At 41.6% G+C, this 22,675-nt stretch overlaps 1 protein-coding gene across 4 annotated transcripts in view; it reads left to right on the top strand.

Annotated features, from left to right (window-relative positions):
* LOC105563819 (hemicentin-2) overlaps nucleotides 1-14,880 on the top strand; it is a 302,661-nt gene extending 287,781 nt beyond the window's left edge. For all 4 annotated transcript variants that reach the window (XM_012015748.1, XM_012015750.1, XM_012015749.1 and 1 more), the window contains exons 6-7: nucleotides 1,145-1,355; nucleotides 14,693-14,880. In XM_012015748.1, coding sequence (XP_011871138.1) covers nucleotides 1,145-1,355; nucleotides 14,693-14,805 — 324 coding nt within the window. In that variant the 3' untranslated portion in view covers nucleotides 14,806-14,880. The remainder of the gene's footprint in view (nucleotides 1-1,144; nucleotides 1,356-14,692) is intronic.
* The last annotated feature ends 7,795 nt before the right edge of the window (nucleotides 14,881-22,675 follow it).

The following is a 22,675-nucleotide window of genomic DNA, read 5'->3' as shown; positions in this document are numbered from 1 at the left end:
TTGCAAATTTCCTGACGACATTGTGGCTGGAAGTTGGCGAGTATTCGACCTTAACAACAACGCCGTTTCACGCACCTATCCTTCCTGTATTCTGTGGCACGACAGGGCCGCTGTAAACGTGTATCCGGCGTTATAATAAACGGTTGATGGGCCTCATCGCTCGTAGCTACAGCTGAATTCCGCGCGCTCATTCAACGAAAACCCCCACCTATTATGTGAACTCGCGTTTTTGCAACCAAATTCCCTCGCGCGTTTAGCCGGGGCACGCAAAAGCAAATATTAACCTCTCGCAAGTTGACGTTTAATTACTTCAAGATACATTTGACGCACGCTTACTGCATAAACGTACCGACATCTCAAAATCACCGTCACGATAGCGTAAAATTGCTTCTTTTAAGTTATTTAAAGGGTCGGCGGCTTTTTCAATTAAGATTTGATTGGATAGGTGCCTTGTTGTTATAGTCTTGATATTAAGATTAAATTTTGCGCATCGTGGAATATGAATTAAAATACATCAGGCACTTTTTCACATATATTCTTCAAGCTTGGTTCGTCGATACTTTTTACCTTTCGTTTGCTCAGTATTGCTGACCCAATACTGTTGACATTTCAACATTCAATATTTATTAACAACGGCTGCTGATTTTAAGATACAAAATATCTTTAATTATCTTCAATTCGCGATGAACGTAGTACGATAGTTCTTTTTCGGATATCACGTAATGACGACAGTGTGGAAGTCAAAGGAATTGGCATGTTTCTGTATAGTTTCACTTCCAAGTGAAGCAAACAAGTACGCAGGATGTTGACAAAAAATATTTCGCGGTTATAGCATGAGTGCTAATTATGTTAAAGCATCGCTATTACGATGAACAATAAATGCATAAAAATGAAGCTAAGTCTCTTAGCGTACAGTCGACGAAAAATAAGCGGACAAAAGCATCGAGACCGCAAAGCGAAATCCTGTCGGCACTCATGACGCCCGGCACAAAGACGCGTTATTTCCCCGAAAGAATTCCTTCATAACGAATGTCACGGGCCTGCGGCCCGACGATTCTCCGGTCGTCGCCTTTGTACTGGGAAAAATCCGCGCGTTAAATCTCATGCTTGTCAACCGACGCCATTCTTCTTCTATCTGTTCTAGAGCCCGACGCCGCCGCAATACGTGTTCTGGTATCACAATAACCGGATGATAAACTACGACACCACGCGCGGCAGCGTGACCGTACAAACCGATCCAGGACCAACTCAGAGCCGGCTGACGATTCGCCAGGCAGTGGAGACGGACACGGGCAATTACACGTGCAGCGCCTCCAACACCAAGCCGGCATCGATCTTCGTCTTCGTCACCGAAGGCAAGTATAAACAACGTGTTTCGTACAAAGCGAACTTCCTTAATCAATATAACCCCGTCGCGGTCGTCCCGGCAGTCTCTTGACTCTCCTCCTACGAGCGGATGCCCGTAATGATCCTCGGACGAACGGGACTGAAAAAGCTTCAATCTGGACGTATTCTACATTCGCTAGACTGTACTCGTATTCAAACTATCTTTTCGCTAGTTATCTTCCTTTAAGCCAATTCTTCTTTCAAGATTTCCCATTGAATGTCTAGCTACATCGAGATATTTAATATTGAAATTGCTGACTCTACGAAGAAAGATTAGGTACATCAATCATGATATCATCAAGAATACATCGGCTCTAAATTCGTCCGAAAGCCTGGCGCAGAGAGGAGATACGCGATTTCTGGCAGAATTCTTCAAGTCACGCGAAGAAAAGAAAATCCACTCCCAAATTAGAAATGTCGCCGTTCTGTGATTGAAAGTGTATTTATTCTCCTCGCTACCAAACATTTCTCTTATATCCGCGATTATATATAATGCCGTGCATAAATATATATAGAATAAAAACGTGACAATGTATTATAAGGGGATCCTAAAGCCGCTGACGAACTCGATCGGTGTCGATAAGATAGGAGACGGAATTAAAAACGTCAATTATCGATATTTTTAATTCCAAATTCTACTTTAGATGTAATCCGAGACTGGCCATAAGAGTTCGTCAAATTTCTTCGATTGAGATAGCATATGGTTCACTCTCACTCGCAGGAATTTGACCAACTCTTATGGCCGGTCTCTGATTGCAGGGTCTCCGGTGTTTTCGGGAGCAGTAAAGAAAAAGTTGGAGGGCTAGAATTCGGTCTGAGAAATTTTTTGCCAATCAATTTACAACTTTTACGAAAAAGCAGCAATTTTATTAGCTACACATTGCTCAGACCGAGATTTTGGATCGAATTCTAGCATCGTCAATACCACGGCTTTACTGACAATCTGACACATGTTTGGCAGCGACCTCCCTCGAAAAAGCCTGCTGCTCTTTTTCTCTTCTTCTAGACTTGAATTTCTGAACTTGCGTTTATTAGAAATAATCTTTTTCTAGGCTATTGATCTTAGTTCTAATTGCACGATATTGTTCTTATATGTTGTTCCTAGAGTATCTCATTTTGTATATATTTATTACAGAATTCTTGTATCACGCAAATAAGTAAAATTTTTTATTTCTTTTTCGTTTTTGATATATAGTCGACCAGCATAGTCTAGATTTTGCTGCGTACTTTAATTCCGTAAAAGAATTTTGCATTTCTATAAAGCCAATTACAAGATTACTTCTAACAAAGAATGTCGATAAAACAGACGGCTTTAGGGTCCCCTTAAGTATTCGAATAAACAATGAACATTTTTAATAACGCGGAGATTTGTAATAACGAAAATCGCGCATTGTCCACACGGGGGAGACGCGAAAACAAAACATTTTCCAAAATTGCCTAACGTTCTCCTGCCGATAAAAAAGTACGTTTATTTGACGGCAACATCCCAGATTCCGCTTCGCGGGACATATACACATCCTTTTTTTCTGTCCCGTTATTTCCACGTTTTGTACACATGGCTTGTGCGCGGACGAGCATATGCGATACGTACACGTGTGTATGTACGTGGACAGACGATGTGCGTGCGCGTGAAAGAGAACAGCGAGTCTCCTCCGGTCCTTCAACGATCGATCATTTGCCGCCGCCGCCGACCACCCCTCCGATGTGTATACATGTATACAATATATAACATATATATGTTACATATATATATATATATATATATATAGAGCGCGATTTAACCCCTTTCTAACGAGGGCCGCGACTGGAGAAGAAGTCCAAGGCTCTCGTGGCAAAAAGCGGTCCTTATCGACTCGGTGTTGTCGGAAAATCCACGCGCACGCGACGATTTTAACGGCGCCCGCAATTTTAGGTCCGCCAGGATCGCCGCGGTAATTGATGTGAAAGTATGAGGACAGAGCCGCAAAAATCTTAATTGGATTACGAGAAACTCGGTCGGCCGGAAGATTTATTATGCGGATACACAGAGAGAGATAGAGAGAGAGAGAGAGAGAAAGAGACAGAGTGAGTGAGGGGGGGTAGAGGGTCTCAACTCGAGATAAACGCGTTTTCGTGGACTTTTGATATATGCATGTCGCCGGTTGCGAAGAAATTGTAATCTCACGCGATCGCAGCTGCGATTAAACACGTTCTAATTACATTAGATAGACAGCGGGATGATTGCCTTAACCCGCTTATCCGCGAAATGTACAGGGTGTTACAGAGACATACAGGGCAGTATAACGGGTTGCCTATTCATGCAGGCGCGCATTTTAAAATCATAATTTCATTAATTTTCTGTTAAAATATGAATATTTTTATAATCATTATGATGTCACATTTTTACTTCATCGTGACTTCATCTTCCGTGTGGGCAAATTTACTGTTGTTACTCTCGCAACGAAGCCTACGCAATTGTGAACTACCATGCGCGCCTGCACGAATAGGCAACCCGTTATACTGCTCTGTATATCTCTGTAACACCCTGTACATCGAATTTAGCAGGTTTGTTTGAATAGAGGCGTCTTGTAACTATTTGAGGACAATTTGTTTCTGACACGACAAGAGAGAGAGAGGGGGGGAGAGGGGAGGGAGGGACAAAAAGAAGAAAGAGAAAGAATAAATGGAGGAACAATCGTCGTGTACTGCTTTCGGCTTTAAACTGACAAGTGATATGCCGTGGAAATGGATCCTACGTGACGCTTTACGACAGAATAGAGCGGTTGCCGTCGGGACGATCGAACGAGAAATCGGTACAGCTCTCTGGCCTCTTGGCCGGCCGATAACGCGCGCGCGCGCACATGGAGCTGACACGCGAGGAGTGGCGCGGCGAGGGTCCATCGCGTGCGTGATAAACCGCTGTACGAGCGGTCCCTTCTGTTCCGCGAAGTACTAAGCTTTCAGGTTAAATTTTGAAGATATGGACTCCATTACCGCGGCACACCGACGCACACACCGAGGTGCCGGTGCCGAGTGCTCGCGCGCCGCGCCGCCCGTAATTCACGGCCCCGGGAACATATGGGGCGACGCCTCGCGCCGTAAATTACGGTAAAAGTGTGCATGCGCCGCGTTTCGGAGGAGACACGTATCGCCGATGAATGTTGCAAATCTGGCGGTTCGCGCGCAACGGCGCTTACCATGAATTTTGATATTCGGGAGACAGGAAGAAGGATCCGTGCGCGAGCCCCTCTCTCTCTCTCTCTCTCTCTCTCTCCCCCCCTCTCTCTCTCTCTTTTTTTTGGTTCGCCTCGTTTGGCAAATTTACGACGGGATTATATCACGCCGGGCACTCTCGAACGCGATGATATATTGATAGGCCGGGTCAAGGCGGCCGGCGGTATTATTAATGACAAGCGGTGACGTAACTCCTAGTCCGGGACAAATGCGGTCGTCAACGTAGGCGCCGCGACGCCGTGGTCGTCGAGTCTGCTCGCGGTGAGGTCGTGCCAACGCCCGTGCCGTATACTTAGTTAGCAAGTATTATTTTTTTATTGGGCTTATTTTCGCGCGAGCTATTACAAACGTCTCGCAAGTCAGCGGAACAAAATGAGCAGCAATTCTAATTAATATTTTTATTTGCTGCTCATTTGTTGCTAAAAAGTTGCCGAGGAGAGAAATTTGTTGCTCTGTAGGTGTCTTTAAAAAAGGATATTACGCTAAAGAGAGATTAAAGCAAGAAAAGAATGTATAAAGCAAAATTATAATAACAATAATATAAGTTACTTAGTTACTAATTTGATGCTCTCGAAATATCCGAATGTGTTGCTTGCAAAACAAGTTCAAACAATAACGGAAAACGTCTCAGCGTGCAAAGTTACAGTAGTAAACTAGCAGAAGAAAATTTGTTACTCGCTATAGGACTGCAAAGGATTAAACGACTTGAAAAGTTCCATGCCAGACTAATTTTTGGGTAACTTTCCTTTCAAGCCGCGCGTAGGTCCGCACTCATTCCACTTTGGTGAGACTAGTTTTGTTACGTGAATTAATTATTATTAAGAAAAAGTACAATGCTCCACGTATTATACATAATATTTAAACATAAATACGTGGTTTCATGAAATATTTTATAATAATGTTACTTGTAATAGCGAAAATATTAAACGACCTAAATGGAAAGTTCAATGATCGACATACATCCCTCACGCGTTAAAGGGTTGCAACAAAGTGGAGCTCGGCGGAAGATGACAATAATAATTCTACTTTTGTTAGACATAACAAAAGTAAGATTATTCTCCTCGCTCAACGAGTTGCATGAGCTTTTTTAATTCTCACATGGTAGTAACTTGCACGCGAATTACAAAATTCTTTCCATATTTGACACAGAAACTCCGTTGAATTATTGCACGCGCCCGGCGTCTGTGTTTCGTTGCAACGCGCAGCTTTGTCGCAACACCGACACATATCCATTTCACTCTCGCTCGCGACGCGAGATAAAAGATTAATTATTAGAAGCGCGTGATAATGAGATGAAATCTCCGCTAGCTGCGCGCGCGTCGCCTTTTGACCGAGATTTTTGACCCCGTTGCGGAAGAAGCGCCGCGAGGCTGTCGACGAACGTACGTCTCGCATTAAGGGGATCCTAAAGCCGTCTGTTTTATCGACATTCTTTGTTAGAAGCAATCTTGTAATTAGCTTTATAGAAATGCAAAATTCTTTTACGGAATTAAAGTACGCAGCAAAATCTAGACTATGCTGGTCGACTATATATCAAAAACGAAAAAGAAATAAAAAATTTTACTTATTTGCTTGATACAAGAATTCTGTAATAAATATATACAAAATGAGATACTCTAGGGACAACATATAAGAACAATATCGTGCAATTAGAACTAAAATTAATAGCTTAGAAAAAAGATTATTTCTAATAAACGCAAGTCCAGATATCCAAATCTAGAAGAAGAGAAAAAGAGCAGCAGGCTTTTTCGAGAGAGGTCGCTGCCAAACATGTGTCAGATTGTCAGTAAAGCCATTGTGTTGACGATGCTAGAATTCGATCAAAAATCTCGGTCTGAGCAATGTGTAGCTAATAAAATTGCTGCTTTTTCGTGAAAGTTACAAATTGATTGGCTATAAAATTCTCGGACCGAGTAGAACTTGGAATTAAAAATGTGGATAATTGACGATTTTAATTCCGTCTCCTACCTAATCGACAGTGATCGAGTTCGCCGGCAGCTTTAGGATCCCCTTAACAGCGAATTAATAATAGTAGAGCTCGTATAACTATTCGGTTGTACCTGGAACTCGGACTAAGTACAAGTTGTAAATATTGCCCGCGAGATTAGTGCGTTGCCCGACATTGCGACGTGCGGCCGTAATGATGGATAACTACGGCTAAGTTATTCCCGGACCGGTTAACGTGCACTTCCATCCGCTCTCGGGTTATTTTGACCCGCTCGTAAAATCCTTAATGAATGTTGCAGAACTTGAGACAGCCGCTCTATTCGGGAAATTCCGCGAGCTTCGTGCGCGACGTGCGGGCCGGAAGAGGGGGAGAGACGAAAGGGTGGAAGACTTGGTGTCGCGATAAATTATCTAAACACCGAGGGTAAATTGGCTTAGCGCGATACTAGATCGCAATCTTGTTAAAGACGGGTGGACACACCTTTCCTGCGTCGCGGAAGACAACGGCGCGTTAAACCCAACTTCCGAACTCGACGAAGCCCCGCGGCGAGACCCCCGACCCCAACCTCTCCGACCAGTTGTCATCAGCATCGTAAACCGGTGTTTGCATCTAACGCGCGTATATTGCGACATTTGTCTCTTCTCGGCTAACCGCAAGGATCGCTCGTAAGCTCTTATTTGCGCTTTTCTGCCAATTATAGTACGTACAAATGATTCGCGTTGTCGCCAGGCTTTCGACGACGACGGTTCCACAACAGTTGTTCAGTGGATAATAAAAGTGCCATAAACATGGCGAGTTTTTAGCTCACCAAATTTTTGTATAAACGCGACTATCTCGAATCCCAATTAAATAATATACGTTAAATGTTTTTTTTCAATTTTGTTTATTATATTTTTATCTTTGATCTTTTTGGGTTACACACACACACGCACACGCGCGCGCATGTACCGGCCAAAATTATGTCACCTTTCGATTTTTTGAACATAACTAGTTTGAAAGTGCACGAATGAAAAATTTGAAAACCATGGTGTTTTTTGTCAAATTTGATTACCCTTCACGTACAAGATGCACCTGTTATCAAGTCTTTATTATAAAATTTTGAACATATTCGATGCACTTTGACGAAAGTTATGCTCAGCAGACCTAAGGGTGATTGGTAATTTTGACCGGTACTGTATATATTGCAAGATTAGGCAAATAATCTAGTAATTTATTCAAAAAGCTCAGTTAAAAACCTGAAAGAGAAAATTGGTACAAAGCGGATTGAAATACACGAGCAAGAAGGTAGCGCAATATTATTAAAAGAAGAAAATGTAAAGTGTTGTAATAGAATGTTCGTGATATTAATAGTAAAGTTAAAAATAGATATCGACAAAATAAATTTGTAGAAAGCTGCTCGGTCTAAAACTACTTCATTTTGTACATAACAACGACGAACATAAAATTAACTTCGCGTCGTTCGCTTGCCCTGAATTTTTAAAGCTATTTTTACAAGCAGTACGCGTATTCTCTGCCGATGCTCGAGCGTGTTTCTCCTCGATCCACGAGTGTCCCCGCAAAAATGAGACTTACATAATTTTGCAGAAACATTTTTGATGAATGCGAGGGACCAAAAATTCCGTGACGCAACGGGAAGATAAATCTAGTTTCTTGCAAGATGCAAAATAGACTGTTTTCTCGCGGCACAATTTATACGGTAAAGAGGGAGATAATAATCCGCATTAGATGAATAATATTTATCCATCTTCATCCTTTTAGTTGATAGAGCCGTTTCGTTTCATCATGAAAAATGTATGAGCTAGTGAGAATTCTTATTAAATGGTTCTCGCTACGAGGGGATCGGGACATTAAATCCTCGCCGGGTTGTGCCAGCTGTTTGTCATTAGGTTTTGAGAGCGTCTTTACAACCAATGCACGTAGGCCGTAAATGCCGAAATGCACTCTCTGACCCAAATCACGATTCCCACGTAGATTCTAGATCATGCATCCGAAGCATCGTGTTATTTTTATGAACACGCTACGCGATTCAGTGAATATTCCAAATTATTTCGATACACTCTGATGATCGCTTCTTTGCGGTTTGTCTAACTTGATAATTTTTACAGAAATTCAAATGAAATTATACAATGGAATACACAAACACACACATATATATGGGTTGCATTTATATAATTCATTTTGTGCGCCTTTATTATTCAGCGTAAATTTTAAATTAAAAGGATGTATTTATAAATGGCGTATACGAACTAAGTGTATACCTGGTGTCCCAATTAAATGTCCCACCCCAAATAACTTTTTATTTTTGATCGCAGAAAAAACGTTTCAGACAAAAGATATTTGGGGTGGGGCATTAAATTGGGACACCCTGTATACACTTAGTTCGTATACACCATTTATAAATACATCCTTTTAATTTAAAATTTACGCTGAATAATAAAGGCGCACAAAATGAATTATATAAATGCACATGCGGAATTAATTACATAAATATTTCATAATCTTACGTTACGGAATCTGCCGATATTCTAAAGCAAGTATTAAAAACTTGCTGTAAATATATAAGCCGGAAGTCATTAAATTCCGCAATCAATGCACGTAATTCTGTAAATGTTTGAATGCACTTCGATTTAATTGACAAAGTTTGTGCAGAATCTTATTCACAGACCCGAGAGCTATTCAGTTTCCGCAATCAATACTATTGGCTCCGGTGGATAAGTTAAGCTCTCCGTCATTGTTAGTCAAGAACGCAGTCAGTTCAGTCGTAAAGTTACGACTCACACAAAAATAAACCAATAAAGCATTACATTATAAATAAAATCTTCGGTGAAACCTCTCTCCAGAAAATGTTGAGAAAATTCAAATTACAATACTTTGTATCGACTAGGAAACAGTTTCAACCTTCTTTTGCGAACAAACGACGCGTGTAAAAGAAATCGCAAGGCTCTTTCTCGTGAGACTGTATTTGGAGATTCTGAACCGTCTAGGAAAGACACTTTTTAGCGACAAAAGATGCCTTGACATTATAGCGTGTTAATATCGCGCGGCAATTTTTTTCTCGCCGCCCAGATAAATTTGTTAGGGAAGGGTATAAGGGCGAAAATATAAAAGGGCAAAAAGCACGTCGGTCGGCCGCAAACGAGACATGACGATGTTTACGGCGTTAACCATCCTAGCTGAGTGGCTCGTATTTGCGGTTTGACGAGTATGGGGAATAACTCCGTTTAACGGTGGGTCACTATGCTTCTATTTGAGAGGAAACATCATCAAGGTCTTCCCAGGATTGGCGCAAAACCGGAGCAAATATCGGCCTGTGGTTAATTAACCACGGAAGTTTAATCAGCGAGAGTGACCCTATAACTCTCCGGAATACGAAATAAAAGATAGCACATACACGATCGATAGCGGAGAATAAATCTATTTCAAAGTTAAAGACCAGCGCGGGTCAAGTATGATGCAATTCTCAGCCAGGTACCATTTTCGATCTTTCCAAATATAATTTGTCTCGCCGCTTAGGAAGATCAAACATATTTGCACATTGCACCGTTTGCAAAACGACCTTTTCCATCTTAAATTCATTCATTTGCAAATTTACGATTGGTAAAAATTATTTTTGTCTTTCTGCAAATAATAAATTCACTACTGATAATTCCTGTATTATTTGCTTTTTTATATCTCGTAACAATAAATCTTTACATCTGCCTCTCACATATAAGCAATGATTTACGAGAAAGTGAATTTCTCTTTTGCAGCCATTAACAGAAAAATTTTCTAATTATCTCCGCTGTATTTCGCGCCTATAGGAAATTAATCACGTCAAGACAGATGCATTGGTAAAATTTCACGTAATTGATACAAAATGTAACTCTCATACGTACGAGAGGTAAAGAAACTCTTGCAAAGCGTAAGTTCGCGTGACACTCGTTTACTTTATTATCGATATCCGCGACGCGTAAACCTAAAATACGCAGACGCCCCGGGTAACAGCGGTACAAAACGTATTATCGAAAACAAACGCAAGGAACAAGTCTTTTGTAAGCCGGCGAATGGGTGAAAGCACGCCGTTCACAATAGGCGCCTTTATTCCGCATGAAAAGAGAAATCGCGATAGTCTTTCAGTCCAGAGGCGCAAGCCCGACGAAACAAAACGTTGACCGTTAATTAGCCGCGAACGAGTTATAAGCCTCGCAAGTTATAATTCGCGCACGCAAATCGCACAATGGGGTAATGCGTGCACCTACGTCGCCACCGAGCCCCGGATCGATGACATAAGAAAATCGGTCAAACCGAAGAAATCCGTACGTTGGATATGCGCGCGCGAAGAAATCGATGTGTCAAGTGTTTGAAAGAAAATATAATACAATTATTAAAGTGTTCTGTGTATCAAGAAACCTACGTACGCTAATAATTAATTGGAGTAATTTATTCTAAAGGAAATTAATGACAGAGGGTCTTCGAATAGTTTGAAACGATTCCTCCTCGATATAACATCTTCGTTATGTTGCAATTTTTTAATATGCAACATTGGATTAGAACGTATATATATAATATTTTGCCAAACCGTTTGCTTTGAATTAAAATTCTGGAACAGCCAGTTGGCTACTGAAGGCTACTTGGATGTATGTCAACAAAAGTTTTATTCTAGCGTACTTTTAAAACATGCCGTGACATACTTTTATATTGTGACTAACAATTAGTGTGTTTTACGTATTGTAACCTACTTTAATGTACTCTGACATACCGTCGTCAATATTATACAATATACATATACTTCGTGCTCATTACGCGGAGAGAATTTTCTCTTAAAATTTACCCTGAAAATGTGATCGTGGGACAACGCGGCATTTTGTAGAATTTTATGAGTTTTTTAAAAATATTACCATACATTCTACTAGTAAAATATATACTAATTGTAAGTGCAATCACTAGTAAAATTTCAAAAAACGCTCATAAAATTCATCTTCGAAATTCTTCGAAATGCCACGTTGTCCCACGATTACATGATTTTCAGGGCAAATAAGAGAAAATTTCGTGTGGTAATAAAATTAGTTTATCAATGTAACACATAATCTATATTTTAAAGGACATTTATATGTGCAGGCACAACTCTAACTGTAATGTTATTACTGTATTATTATTGCGTTATTTTAAAATAATAAATATTAAAAAAGAGGTATGTTACATTGACGCATCGTAGTTGTGTATATGTGTACGTGCGTGTACACAATTCATTCAACAATTCTCGCATTTTCCGATTATAATTATGTACATACTAATTTCAATTCACCCAGATAATGGCTTTTGATAAAGTAAATATTTCCTCGTCGAGAGATTTACGAGAAACAATTTAATGTAGATTAAGTGCCGAGTCGCTTTTCCTTCAATTATCAGCGAATTCTTGTATTTTGAGCGTCCTTCTCTCTTGTTTACATTTTACATTTCAGATTTTTACTCGAAGACTAAGAGAGAGAGAGAGAGAGAGAACGTAATTGAATAAAAATGTACTGAATAAGATAATAGAACAAGATAAGAGAGAGAATAATACATAGAGCTAGATAAAAATATATTGACATTTTGTCGTTCCAATTTCCATTAGTAGCCATAACATTAATTTAGATTGAATTGACCCGATTATATATATAATTAAATTACATACAATGCCTTATTTGAAATTCTTATTAGGGAACATTTAATTCGGTTAAAGCCATGTTTGCATAAGTTTCTCTAAGTGACATTAAATCATAATACGTGCTCTCGAAAAGTCAATCAGTGGATTATCACTGAAAACAGTGAATATTCACTTATTCACAGTTATAATGCGCTAATTGATTTTTAGAGAGTGCGGATAACGAATGCATATAATTTTGCTTCTCTATTTATAAATATCTCGAAAAACAATTCATTATTTCACGTGTGTTAAGAGCGAGACTGAATAAGGCGGCGCTGCTGATTGAAAGTAAGTTGGCCCGTATCAATACTAATTACATACTTGTCACCCCTTGATTATCTCCAATTCCCGTAACGACGAATTAATATCGGCACGCCGTGACGCACGCGATATTGTATAACGCAATTTATAATACGCGGCATATATCTATTATCAACATTAATTATTCCGCGGGGTAGCTACGACGCACGGTGTGAGTAACTACGACAGTAATTAGCTCAGTAATCCACGGCGCATTCTGTGCAGTTCCACGGAACACAACGCCGCGATGCGTCGGGGCGTTGGGAAGTAATTTTGTATGCAACGGGAGACGCGCGCCGGCCGAGTCCGCGGGAGTCCACAATTTCAATTGGAAATTATAATGGAAATCTACGCCCGGAAATTTATTTCGGATCCTCCGCGGCTCGCTAATCCGAGTGAAAAAAAAATCCGCGTTACAACGACGATCCGCGAGGCGAACGATGTTTACGTCGCGCGTTAAAAAAATAAGGAGATCCTTATCGATTGCAAAATTCGGCTAAGTAGCCTTCAGTAGCCAACTGGCTGTTCCAGAACTTCAATTCGAAGCAAAAGGTTCGGCAAAATAACTACGTTCTAATCCAGTGCTGCATATTTAAAAATTGCAACCAGCGAGGATGTTCTATAGCTTTGAGTCACCTGATCTAAAAACTCGAACCAATAAATAGGCAGAAGATCACCTTTATCTTTTACTTATGAAACATATGTGTATATCTGAATTTTGCCAAATTGTTTTTGAAGGAAAGAAATATACAACTAACATAGGACGATTAATTTAACTTGAAGATGTGCCAAATTCGATGTCAGCACTTTGAAAAGAGTTAGACAAAAACAATAAAATTTCTTGACAGCCTGTTTCGTTTGCGAATTTGTAAGGAAAAATGATAATTTCAACAAATTTGTAACATCCTATAAACACTAAGGTCTTCAAAATTTTCACATGTTCACATAAACTTTTCTTTATAAAAAAAAACCTCAAAAAACAAAAACTTTTATAAAATATCGGACAATACTTGAGAAACGCCTTGCATAAAATACCACGTTGCGAACATAAAGCGAATCAGAAAGTAAAGTCTCGGACACTGTTGTAAAAATTCACATTTTTATAAATGGCATAAGCCTCTTATCGTGCAAGCCCCTCAAGAGTCAAACCAATTCCACAAAATATAAAGGAGACAACCGACGAAGCTATAAACTAATATATACTTTGATACATTTAAAAATTTATAAAAAGCTGTCTCGATCGTAGTTTTATTTCCGAAAGACTGCACTTACACGACTGCGTGCCCGATACAATCGTTAAGGCCTTTACCCCTATTTCTGTGGAGCCTGAAGACTCTGTAGTTCATGTTAAGCGCGCCAAGTGCGCTGCAGCTATTTAAAAGTATCCGGGTCGAATCTGGAAGCACCAAATATTCGAGCAACAAGACGCGTGTACGTGCACGCCTCACGCGGCGCGGTACATACAGCAACTCGCATTGATCCGTCCGTCTTGACTTTCGCTCGCCCAACGTGCGCACACACACACACACACACACACACACACACACGTATACACGCGCATAGCGTGGCACGTTCAATATGAATAATGGATTCAAATCAAACCAGCCGTTTAGCGTGAAAGCGTGTGCCGCGGATTCGCGTCTGTTTGCATATGCGGATTTAATCTGCGTAATTTGTGTAAGTCGCCTTCCGATCGCCCTCTCGTGCGCGCGGTTGAAAGCGCGCGCGCGCGAGCGCGCGGGCGCACGGGCGCGCGCGTGACGGAAGACGCAATTATTGAATAACGGGCAAAATGGCAGCAGGGAAGAGTAAGGAGAGAAAGAGAGAGGGGGGGGGGGAGAGGAGGAAAAAACGAGAGAGCAATAGAGGGGGGAGAGCAATCGCTTTTGCTGCCGGTTGTACTCTCTCGGCTTTAACGTGTTGCACCGGCAACAACGAACACGGTGCGCCACGGCGGAAATAACACGCTCGACTTAACTTACAAGAGACACGCCACCATTTTCCAACGGGGACGTCCCCCCGTCGCCGCCGCGGGCTCCGTCCCCCCCCCCCCTACCCCTCTCGTCGATGTGTACTCGATTGCCCCGATAACGGGGGCACCTCGGCGAATAAACCTCTTGGCGATCGATTTCGGCGGCCGATTTACTAACGGATCCACCTGTCTCTCTTTACCGTTTCAGGTGACAAGATGGCAGCGATACAGCGCCGCAAGACGTCGGCAGCGAAGAGGAATCTAGCGGGCGTGCTGGCACCGGCGCTACTCGTCGTGGCGGGCGTCGTTTTGGCGCGATAAGCGTTTCACTTCGAAATGTCCATAACTATTACGTCATTACTTCCGTTTGTGATAGATAGGATATTACCCTCCCTCTCACCCCTCCTCCTCCTCCCCCCCCCCTCGGAACTTTACGACCCGCCCTCCTTTTTCACCTCCTCCGCTCACCTCACGTCCTCCCCCTCGTCCGTCCCTCGCGGGGTCTTCTCTCGTCCCCGAGCCCATGTTTCCCGTCTTCCGTTCCATCTTCCGACTTACCCTCCCTCCATTCCTCCCTTCGCTCGTCCCTCTTATTCCTTATTTACTTTAGTCGAGGTTGCCGCCGGCTGGACTACTTAGATATGCGAGATTTTCGTGGAAGATTGCGCGATTGCCTGCTCCAAGTCATTACGCGCGACGCGCATGCGACTCGAATTATGTAAATACTGCCCGGGTCGAATACGCCACGACGAGGCGGATTACGTTAGGCCAGGCCTGTCCAACTTCCGGGGCCGCCGCTGATCGTCCGTTCTCGACAGACCAGATTTCAGGCCGGTCGGATGGAAAATTCACGCGGTCAGTGCAAACGAATCGATCGTGTTGCTAACAAGGTGAGGCTATATCTCTCGGTAATCGGAAATCATTGATGAGACAGGTTCCAAAACAGCGCACAGATCTCCTGGTGCGTGCGTGTGCGAGAGAACGATGCAAGTGTTTATGTGTAGCTGCCGTAGCGCGTTTTCCTTAACGATATTTCATACTGTTGATATTTACGAGCGGCGCGGTCGTCAACCTCACACTTTTCATTCACGGACTTATTTTGTCTTAGAATTGATCGATTAAGGATGTTTAGTACCTATCTACAAAATATTGCAAGTTCAACAAACAAAAGTTCTACAGATTGTTCGCACATATGTTCGGAGACTTGTAAAGGCCGGTGTCTACAATGCTGGAACTTGGTCCAAGTCCGAGAAATGTGTAGCCAAGCAGCTTGCAGCTTTTATAGAATAGCTGCAAGTCGATTGGCTACATATTTTTGTGCAAGTTCTAGCAAGCATCGTGGGCACGAGTCATAAGAATTTTAATTAGCAACGTTCAAATTTATCCGCGAGGTTTCGAAAAACGTGTGGCCGCGTTGCTTCAAATGACCAAAACGGATGAAAAAAAAATTAAAAATACACGGAAAGAAAAATGTAGCTGCTGTAGCTAAAAACTGCACGTGGCAACTAAATTTAAGTTGTAAAATATGGACAGCTAATATTTAATTGTGACAACTAAATATTTTGCTACTGTACCTATTTTATTAGGTGCTACAGCAAACCATTTGCTGTGCTTTAAAAATTTATAGTTATGGCAGCAAAATATTTTTAACAAATCATAATTAGCTACGGTAGCGAAAAGTTTTTTTCAGTCTACATTTCCGAACTCTAGCTATGAATAAATAATAAGATTCTGCGCAAGTTTTATTGCCCAAACTACATGAGAAGAGGATATATTTGTCAAAGTCGAATTTCAGCTACTCTTTGCTACGATTGTACGTACAAAACATCTTTAAACAAAAAATGACCAAACAGCACTTCTAAATACGGGAAACGTGTCGCTCGAATGATTTTGAAACGGGATACTGCCATTTAATAGAATCCAAACGATTAAAATAATAAAATCTAGGTGTTCGAAGGTCATTTGCGTTATTCAGGAAAACGAGCGATTGATTGGATTCTCTTCACTTTGAGAAAATAACATTCGGCTCAAGGATGTTGACTCTCTTTGGATAATCGTGATTATAACATTCGCAATAAGCATGAAACTAGCCGGTGTGTGCATTATTGTAAACCGAACGGATTATTTCGAGCCACATTCGCGATGCATGTATATTTTATTATACATCATGATTAAATAATGCATTTAATAATAATAGATTAATGTGGCAGCATTGATCGCGGCTGCGTCTTTGCGACCAATTGATGCCGCGAATTAATTCGAAACTGCGTACTGAAATAAAGTCAATTTTGCGTCGCGATTCTTTGCAGGTCGCGATGAGAGAAAAAGGGCACTCACTTTCTCGACGTTTACTCGTCTCGTTAAGATCGCAATAACTTGGCGGATATTTCGAAAATCAATCCGAATATCGATACGACCTCTTTCTACTTATACAATAAAACCTGCTTGAATAACGCCGAAGTCTGAAAAATTTCTCTCGATACGTGCACAGGCAAAGAGGCATGAAAAGGACGTGTACACCTGGAAATACCGAGTCAAAACGCGAGAATTCACGTCGACGCTCTCTGCTCGCGCCGCAATCTTACGTTTTTCGTTTCTATAAAAATTGTTACGAAAAATTGTTCGCTTTACAAGCGAGAGCGCGTCTGAATCTCTCACCGGGGGTCGCAGAAGTCGCCCTCGCGACGTTGCGACGGCGCTGCGAGATGGAGATCGCACCGTCGCGTCGCGTCGCACGAAAACGCGTTTATTGCACGACACGCCGTCGCGAGAGAGTTTATTGCACGCGGAACAAAGGAGTACATACGTACGTACGTACGGCTGCAATTCCCAGACGGTGAATCGAGCGTCGCTCCCGCGCGCCACCGTCATTAAAGGCCATCATTAAGGCGTCTCGCGGCCGCCTTGTTACAGGTTTTACCACTGAATTGGATTTGTCTATCCGTCACTGCGCTCGAGGAGGCAGCGGGAATAGATTGAGAGGTGTTCTTCTGCGCTGTAATTTATCGCGGAATATTCTTTTTCAACTAAAACCGTGCAGCTTCGCGGGGATATTTTCTGTCTCTTTGAATATAAGTATATTAAGTTGTCCCAGCAAGGATGAGTCGTTGCCTTTATCTCTGTAAGGGATTAAAAGTTGCTTATTTGAAAGAGTAAAGCCCTCCACCTAGTAGACATTTTCATGGTTTGTGTCCAGCCAAAGTGGATTTCAAGAAAAAGTTGATCGATTCAATTAGCGACATCGATCAGCGCAACTTCATCAAGTTTTGTACTTTGCTTGGCTACCGAACAGCATCTCAAGAAAGCTTTAGGAGACAGAGCATATTTGAAGAATACACATAAGATAGACATAATTAAAAGCGGAATCGCATTGGCATCGAAAGAGCATCCATACTTTGCCGAATGTTATTTTACATACGACGATCGCGAATTTTCTCGTTTTCCTCATACATGCGCGCAGAATGTTTGTACATAAAATGAGTTAATGAATTAGCATATCAGCTGAACGTGGGACAACCGACGTTATATAATGTTGCAAGGATCGAGCCACGTAGCTCAGATCTCCAAATCGCATACGAATGTGTCGTCTCTCTTGTTATTAACGCCCACTCACTTCTTCTCGGTCCTCGCGTTTATTCTTTGACTCATTCATTATTCGAGTCCTGATCTACATGTAAATAATTGACATTGTCATACACAAGTATCTCGGCACGATCAAAATAGCAGTTGTAAAATCGTCACGATTAACTTCCATGGATAAACCAAACCGATTTCTTATTCAAAACGATTTCGATCTCACGAAATTAGCTCGTATCCTGTTCTCCGTTAACGTCCGGTCTACGAGTCGTTAGCCGTTAGGCAGAACTATATGTCGGTCCTTTATCTTTCGCCCAGAAAGAAAAGGGCCTGGACAATATAGTTTCGACCTCTGACTAACGACTGACGATTCATTGCAGACCGGGCCTAGCAGTATCGGAGATCCGCGAGAGTTTTGTACGTGCGTCCTTTCGCAGGACTTTTCGCGCGAATTCGCGATATGGAGCACGTCTCGAGGCGCGCTTGCCGAGCCAGTTACAACGCGGCATCGTTACTGGGCGTATGGAAATAGAACCCACCAGTTGGACAGGCCTAAGACACGTGGGCTCACCGACCGACGGCGGCGGAAACGTGTCGTGCGGCGTTACTCTCGAGGGGCCCACGAAACCCACGTAGCATCGTTTTCTCTCGCCCGAAAACACTGTACACATCGGATACGCGTAGCGATTAAGGCGATTCAACGGTTCTTTCTGTATATCCTAATTTTAAGGTGAGACACGCGCGCGCACGGAGCTACCGAGAGAAAGGACCGGCGAAGAGAAAGGAAGCGGAGAAGAAGAAAGACGTAAGAAAAGTAGGATAAACGGTATTTTGTCGGGAATCGAATTCTTGCTCCATCTTCGTTTGTATATTTATGCGTTATTCAGACGACACGTCTCGGGAAATATTTCCTGAAAAACGTCTCTCGCTCCTTCCACGCGCGCGGAAGACGGATATGTCAAGGGGAGCTCGCAGGTGGAAATTCAGGATACGTATGCGCGACGTTCGTGCCGTTTAATCCTTGAGGGATACAGTATACGTGAGATTCATGTAGCCGCGATGAAATCTTGGCGGCGTGTCGGAAACTGAACTTGAGTAAAAGGAGTATGAAGGCTACGGAGATGACGCGCGCGCAACTTAGGAAACGTGGAGAGCGGGCCCGGGGTCTCTTTGAGATTCTTCTTAGGCGCGGAATCGCGTCTAATGGAAATCTCACGGATTTGACACTCGAGAACCGCCTCGCCGCTGGAACTCACGTATATGTCGGCGTCGCCGATATTACGTCTTCGAGCGCAGCCTGTACGCGACGCAACTCTGTGTATCACGATATAGCGATTTATTGTAGCAAAATACACGATATGCGATAAAAAGAAAAGAGACTCCTGCAGCTATAGACTTCCATTCTCCGAAAACACAACGGCAAGATATCTGTTGCCGCCCGTCATCGATGGAGGAAACCTCCATCGGACGAATCGCGTGTACACCACGTTTTTCAATCGCAAGTCTGACCAACGATAAGATTTTAACCGACGTCGGCACGAGTATCTAATTCGGAACACGGAAGTTAGGAAAGGTACGTATTTCATTTCTAAAATATTTTAGTATAACTACAGGGAGAGAAGTTTCTCCTAAATATTGTCGTGATAATGTGATTTTTTAAGAGCTTTGAGTTTTCTGAAATTTTACTCTCTAAATTTTTTGGAGTGGAATCTTACTCTTTTGGAGTGAGATTTCGCTCGAAGAAATAATGAAAATACTGCCAGGCCGACTAGAGTGCAATTTCACTTTTTGAAAGAGTGCCGTTATTCACTCTTTACTTGATTCTTCAACTCTGAGACGAGTGCTATGTTTTACTTTCATCGATTATTATCAGCAGTACAAAATTCATGGACGGGAGCTGCTTTGTTTGTTCGCTATTGTTTGTTCATGATCATCGCTGTATTCTAATATTCACAGATTGTCGGGCAAGAACCGTTCCGGCCCGTGACGGGGTCCCTCATATGCCGGGCTATCGTGATCTTACTTACGAGTTCGGCGGCCATCTAGTGGCGGAAAACCGTACTTAAAGTAAATTTTTAAGTGCTAACGACTTCATTTTAAAAATAAGAGTGAAATTCTTCACGTTTTGTCTTAGAGTGAATTAATTTACTCTATTGGAAATATTCACTCAAATAGAGTGAAATGGTCAGTGACACCATGATTCGAGTGAAAATGTCGCTCCAAAAATGTTTAAAAGTACCATACATTTTACTAGTAAAATGCATACTAACAAGGGAACGGTCGGAAGTGTCCAATATTGTTTATGCTCTACAACATGTCTGAAGCGCATCGAAATCGGTGAGGGACACGTTCGACCGTTCCCTTGTAAGTATAATTACTAGTGGAATGTATGGTAAAATTTTAAAACACTCACAAAAAATTCCTCGAAATGCCGTGTTGTCCCACGATTATTTTACAAACATAATTTCCAGGATAAATTTTAAAAGAAAATTCTCTCCGTGTATCCTTCCACAGAACTTATTTATAGAAAAATATGAATAGTTGATTCTGCAAATTGTCGAGCACATAAATAGCCCTTTAAATTATTCATTATTCATGAAACTTCTAATCAGATTTCCTTGCCGTTATTAGGTACCGTATTCAATAAACTTATCACCTTTCTTTGGACCTGTCTAAATTCCTTACCTCGAAAGCGGTTAATAGTTTTACGAGGCAATTGATCATACTGTAATGGCCCGGTATAGTTTCCACGATAGAAACAATAGCGTAATATTTCACGAGCTCGCGTTCAACAATTCGTTCTAAATTTATCAGCGTTTAATAATAATAAGCGTGCAAATAAACGTAACGCGCACGCCGCAGCAATGTTAGCGGGCCACTCGGCGTAACGTAAAACACATTACATAGATTCGTATGCATGAAAGTCCGTATGAACCGTGCATAGAATTCGTGGAATTTCTATCTACATCCTGCAAATCTAAAATTTTAATGAAGTTACTGCGGATGTAAAAGTAAAAAAAAATAAAAGAGGTCCCCATTCGAATAATGTCTTCGAATGTCGCGCAATTCAAACTCGAGCCATATCGAGCGTTGCGTGCCGGCTTTACTTTATTCGTTATCGCATGATGGCGTTACGAGTTGTCTATGAGTTGTGCTTTGAGCGAAGAATTTTCCCCCGATACGCCACGAAGACAGGCGTATCGTTAAATGTTTGTTTCTCGTGACGGTGAGTCTCCTAGCAATATTCATAAAACTGTCATCCTGACGACGAGAATACGAATAGCTCCCTCTCTCTCTCTCTCTCTCTCTTTCATCCTGATCGGATCCATTATGTGTTATTAATAGAAATATGCAGAACGCGCGATGTCAATTCTACCGAGAATTCTACGGAACGATATTGCGAGGGATCTGTCACCGTTGTCAAATCACTCGCTTCCCTGGATAACTTTTGATCGCCTACTCGCGATAAGTTCACGGTTACAGCTTATCGCTCGCGTTATTTGAAATTCAAGCAGTCTGCAAAGCGGTTGCCGAATCCAACAAATTTCGCGCGACCGACAGCTCCCCAATCGTCCCTCACGATCACCTCGTTGCTGCAAGTTAATAGCTTCTTTACGTGTGCTTGAATCGTCCTAGACCCCAAGTATCCGTTCGCGAATGTTGTAACACGTGCAAAACACGTATTCGAATGTACACTTGTACGGAGAATTGATTTACTATTCCCATTTACGGAAAAAATATATACGGCGTGATTTTATGATTTACGATTTTATTAATAATAATCTTTTTCAAACCTTCATACCTAATATTTCAAGAAATATTGAATCGATAATAGAAAGTAACGTTCGATTACTTTTATTTTTCGAAGCGTTTTCGATATTTTAAAAATAAACTTCGGTATTACGGGTAATATTTTTACATTTGCATGTGACTTTTTTCGTGTCTATTATTACAACATAAATTTGTTAATACGTTATTTCTACCATGTATTACAAGATTGATCGTCGGAATAGATTTTTCAATTATGATCAGCCATCAATATATTTTACCATTCCCGATAGATAAATACAATTCTGTCGACATACATATTCAATATTAATCCTAGAATATCTGATTGCGAACAAAATATACCGCCGCCCCGCGGTGGTGTTTGAACTATTCTTTATAATATGTCCGCGCAATTATATCTTTTTCATCTTGCACTACAAATTTCCAGGGAAAAAATGTGTTTGCACTAAACCAATAATAATGAACTAAAACATTAAACAAATTAAAAAATAAGACTTTTTAATAAAACGATATTCCGGCGAACTTTAACGCGGCGTAAAATTGAAAGTTTCAATGCAAAGGAAAATGCGGTCGATTTTTTGGTGTTACGAAGGAAAAATCAGACCTCTTAGCGATAAATTATTCATCACAGAGTTTTAGTTAATAAAACAGCAACTTTTTATCTCAACTTTTTTCGCCTCCGTCGAAAAGCCGGAGAGAAGGAGAGAGCGGGAGGGAAAGAGAGAGAGAGAGCGAGAGAGACGGGAGTAACGTCCGCAGTCCCTCTACGAGACGTTCTCGACTTCAAGAGGGATCCGCGAGCGGTTCCGTGACCAACGGTCGCGAT

This window comes from Vollenhovia emeryi, unplaced genomic scaffold, assembly GCF_000949405.1.
Source record: "Vollenhovia emeryi isolate VEMERY1.0 unplaced genomic scaffold, V.emery_V1.0 DF939171.1, whole genome shotgun sequence".
Classification (NCBI taxonomy): Eukaryota; Metazoa; Arthropoda; class Insecta; order Hymenoptera; family Formicidae; genus Vollenhovia; species Vollenhovia emeryi.
Note: the sequence above shows the minus strand (reverse complement) of the source record. Positions and strands in the feature narration are given on the sequence as shown.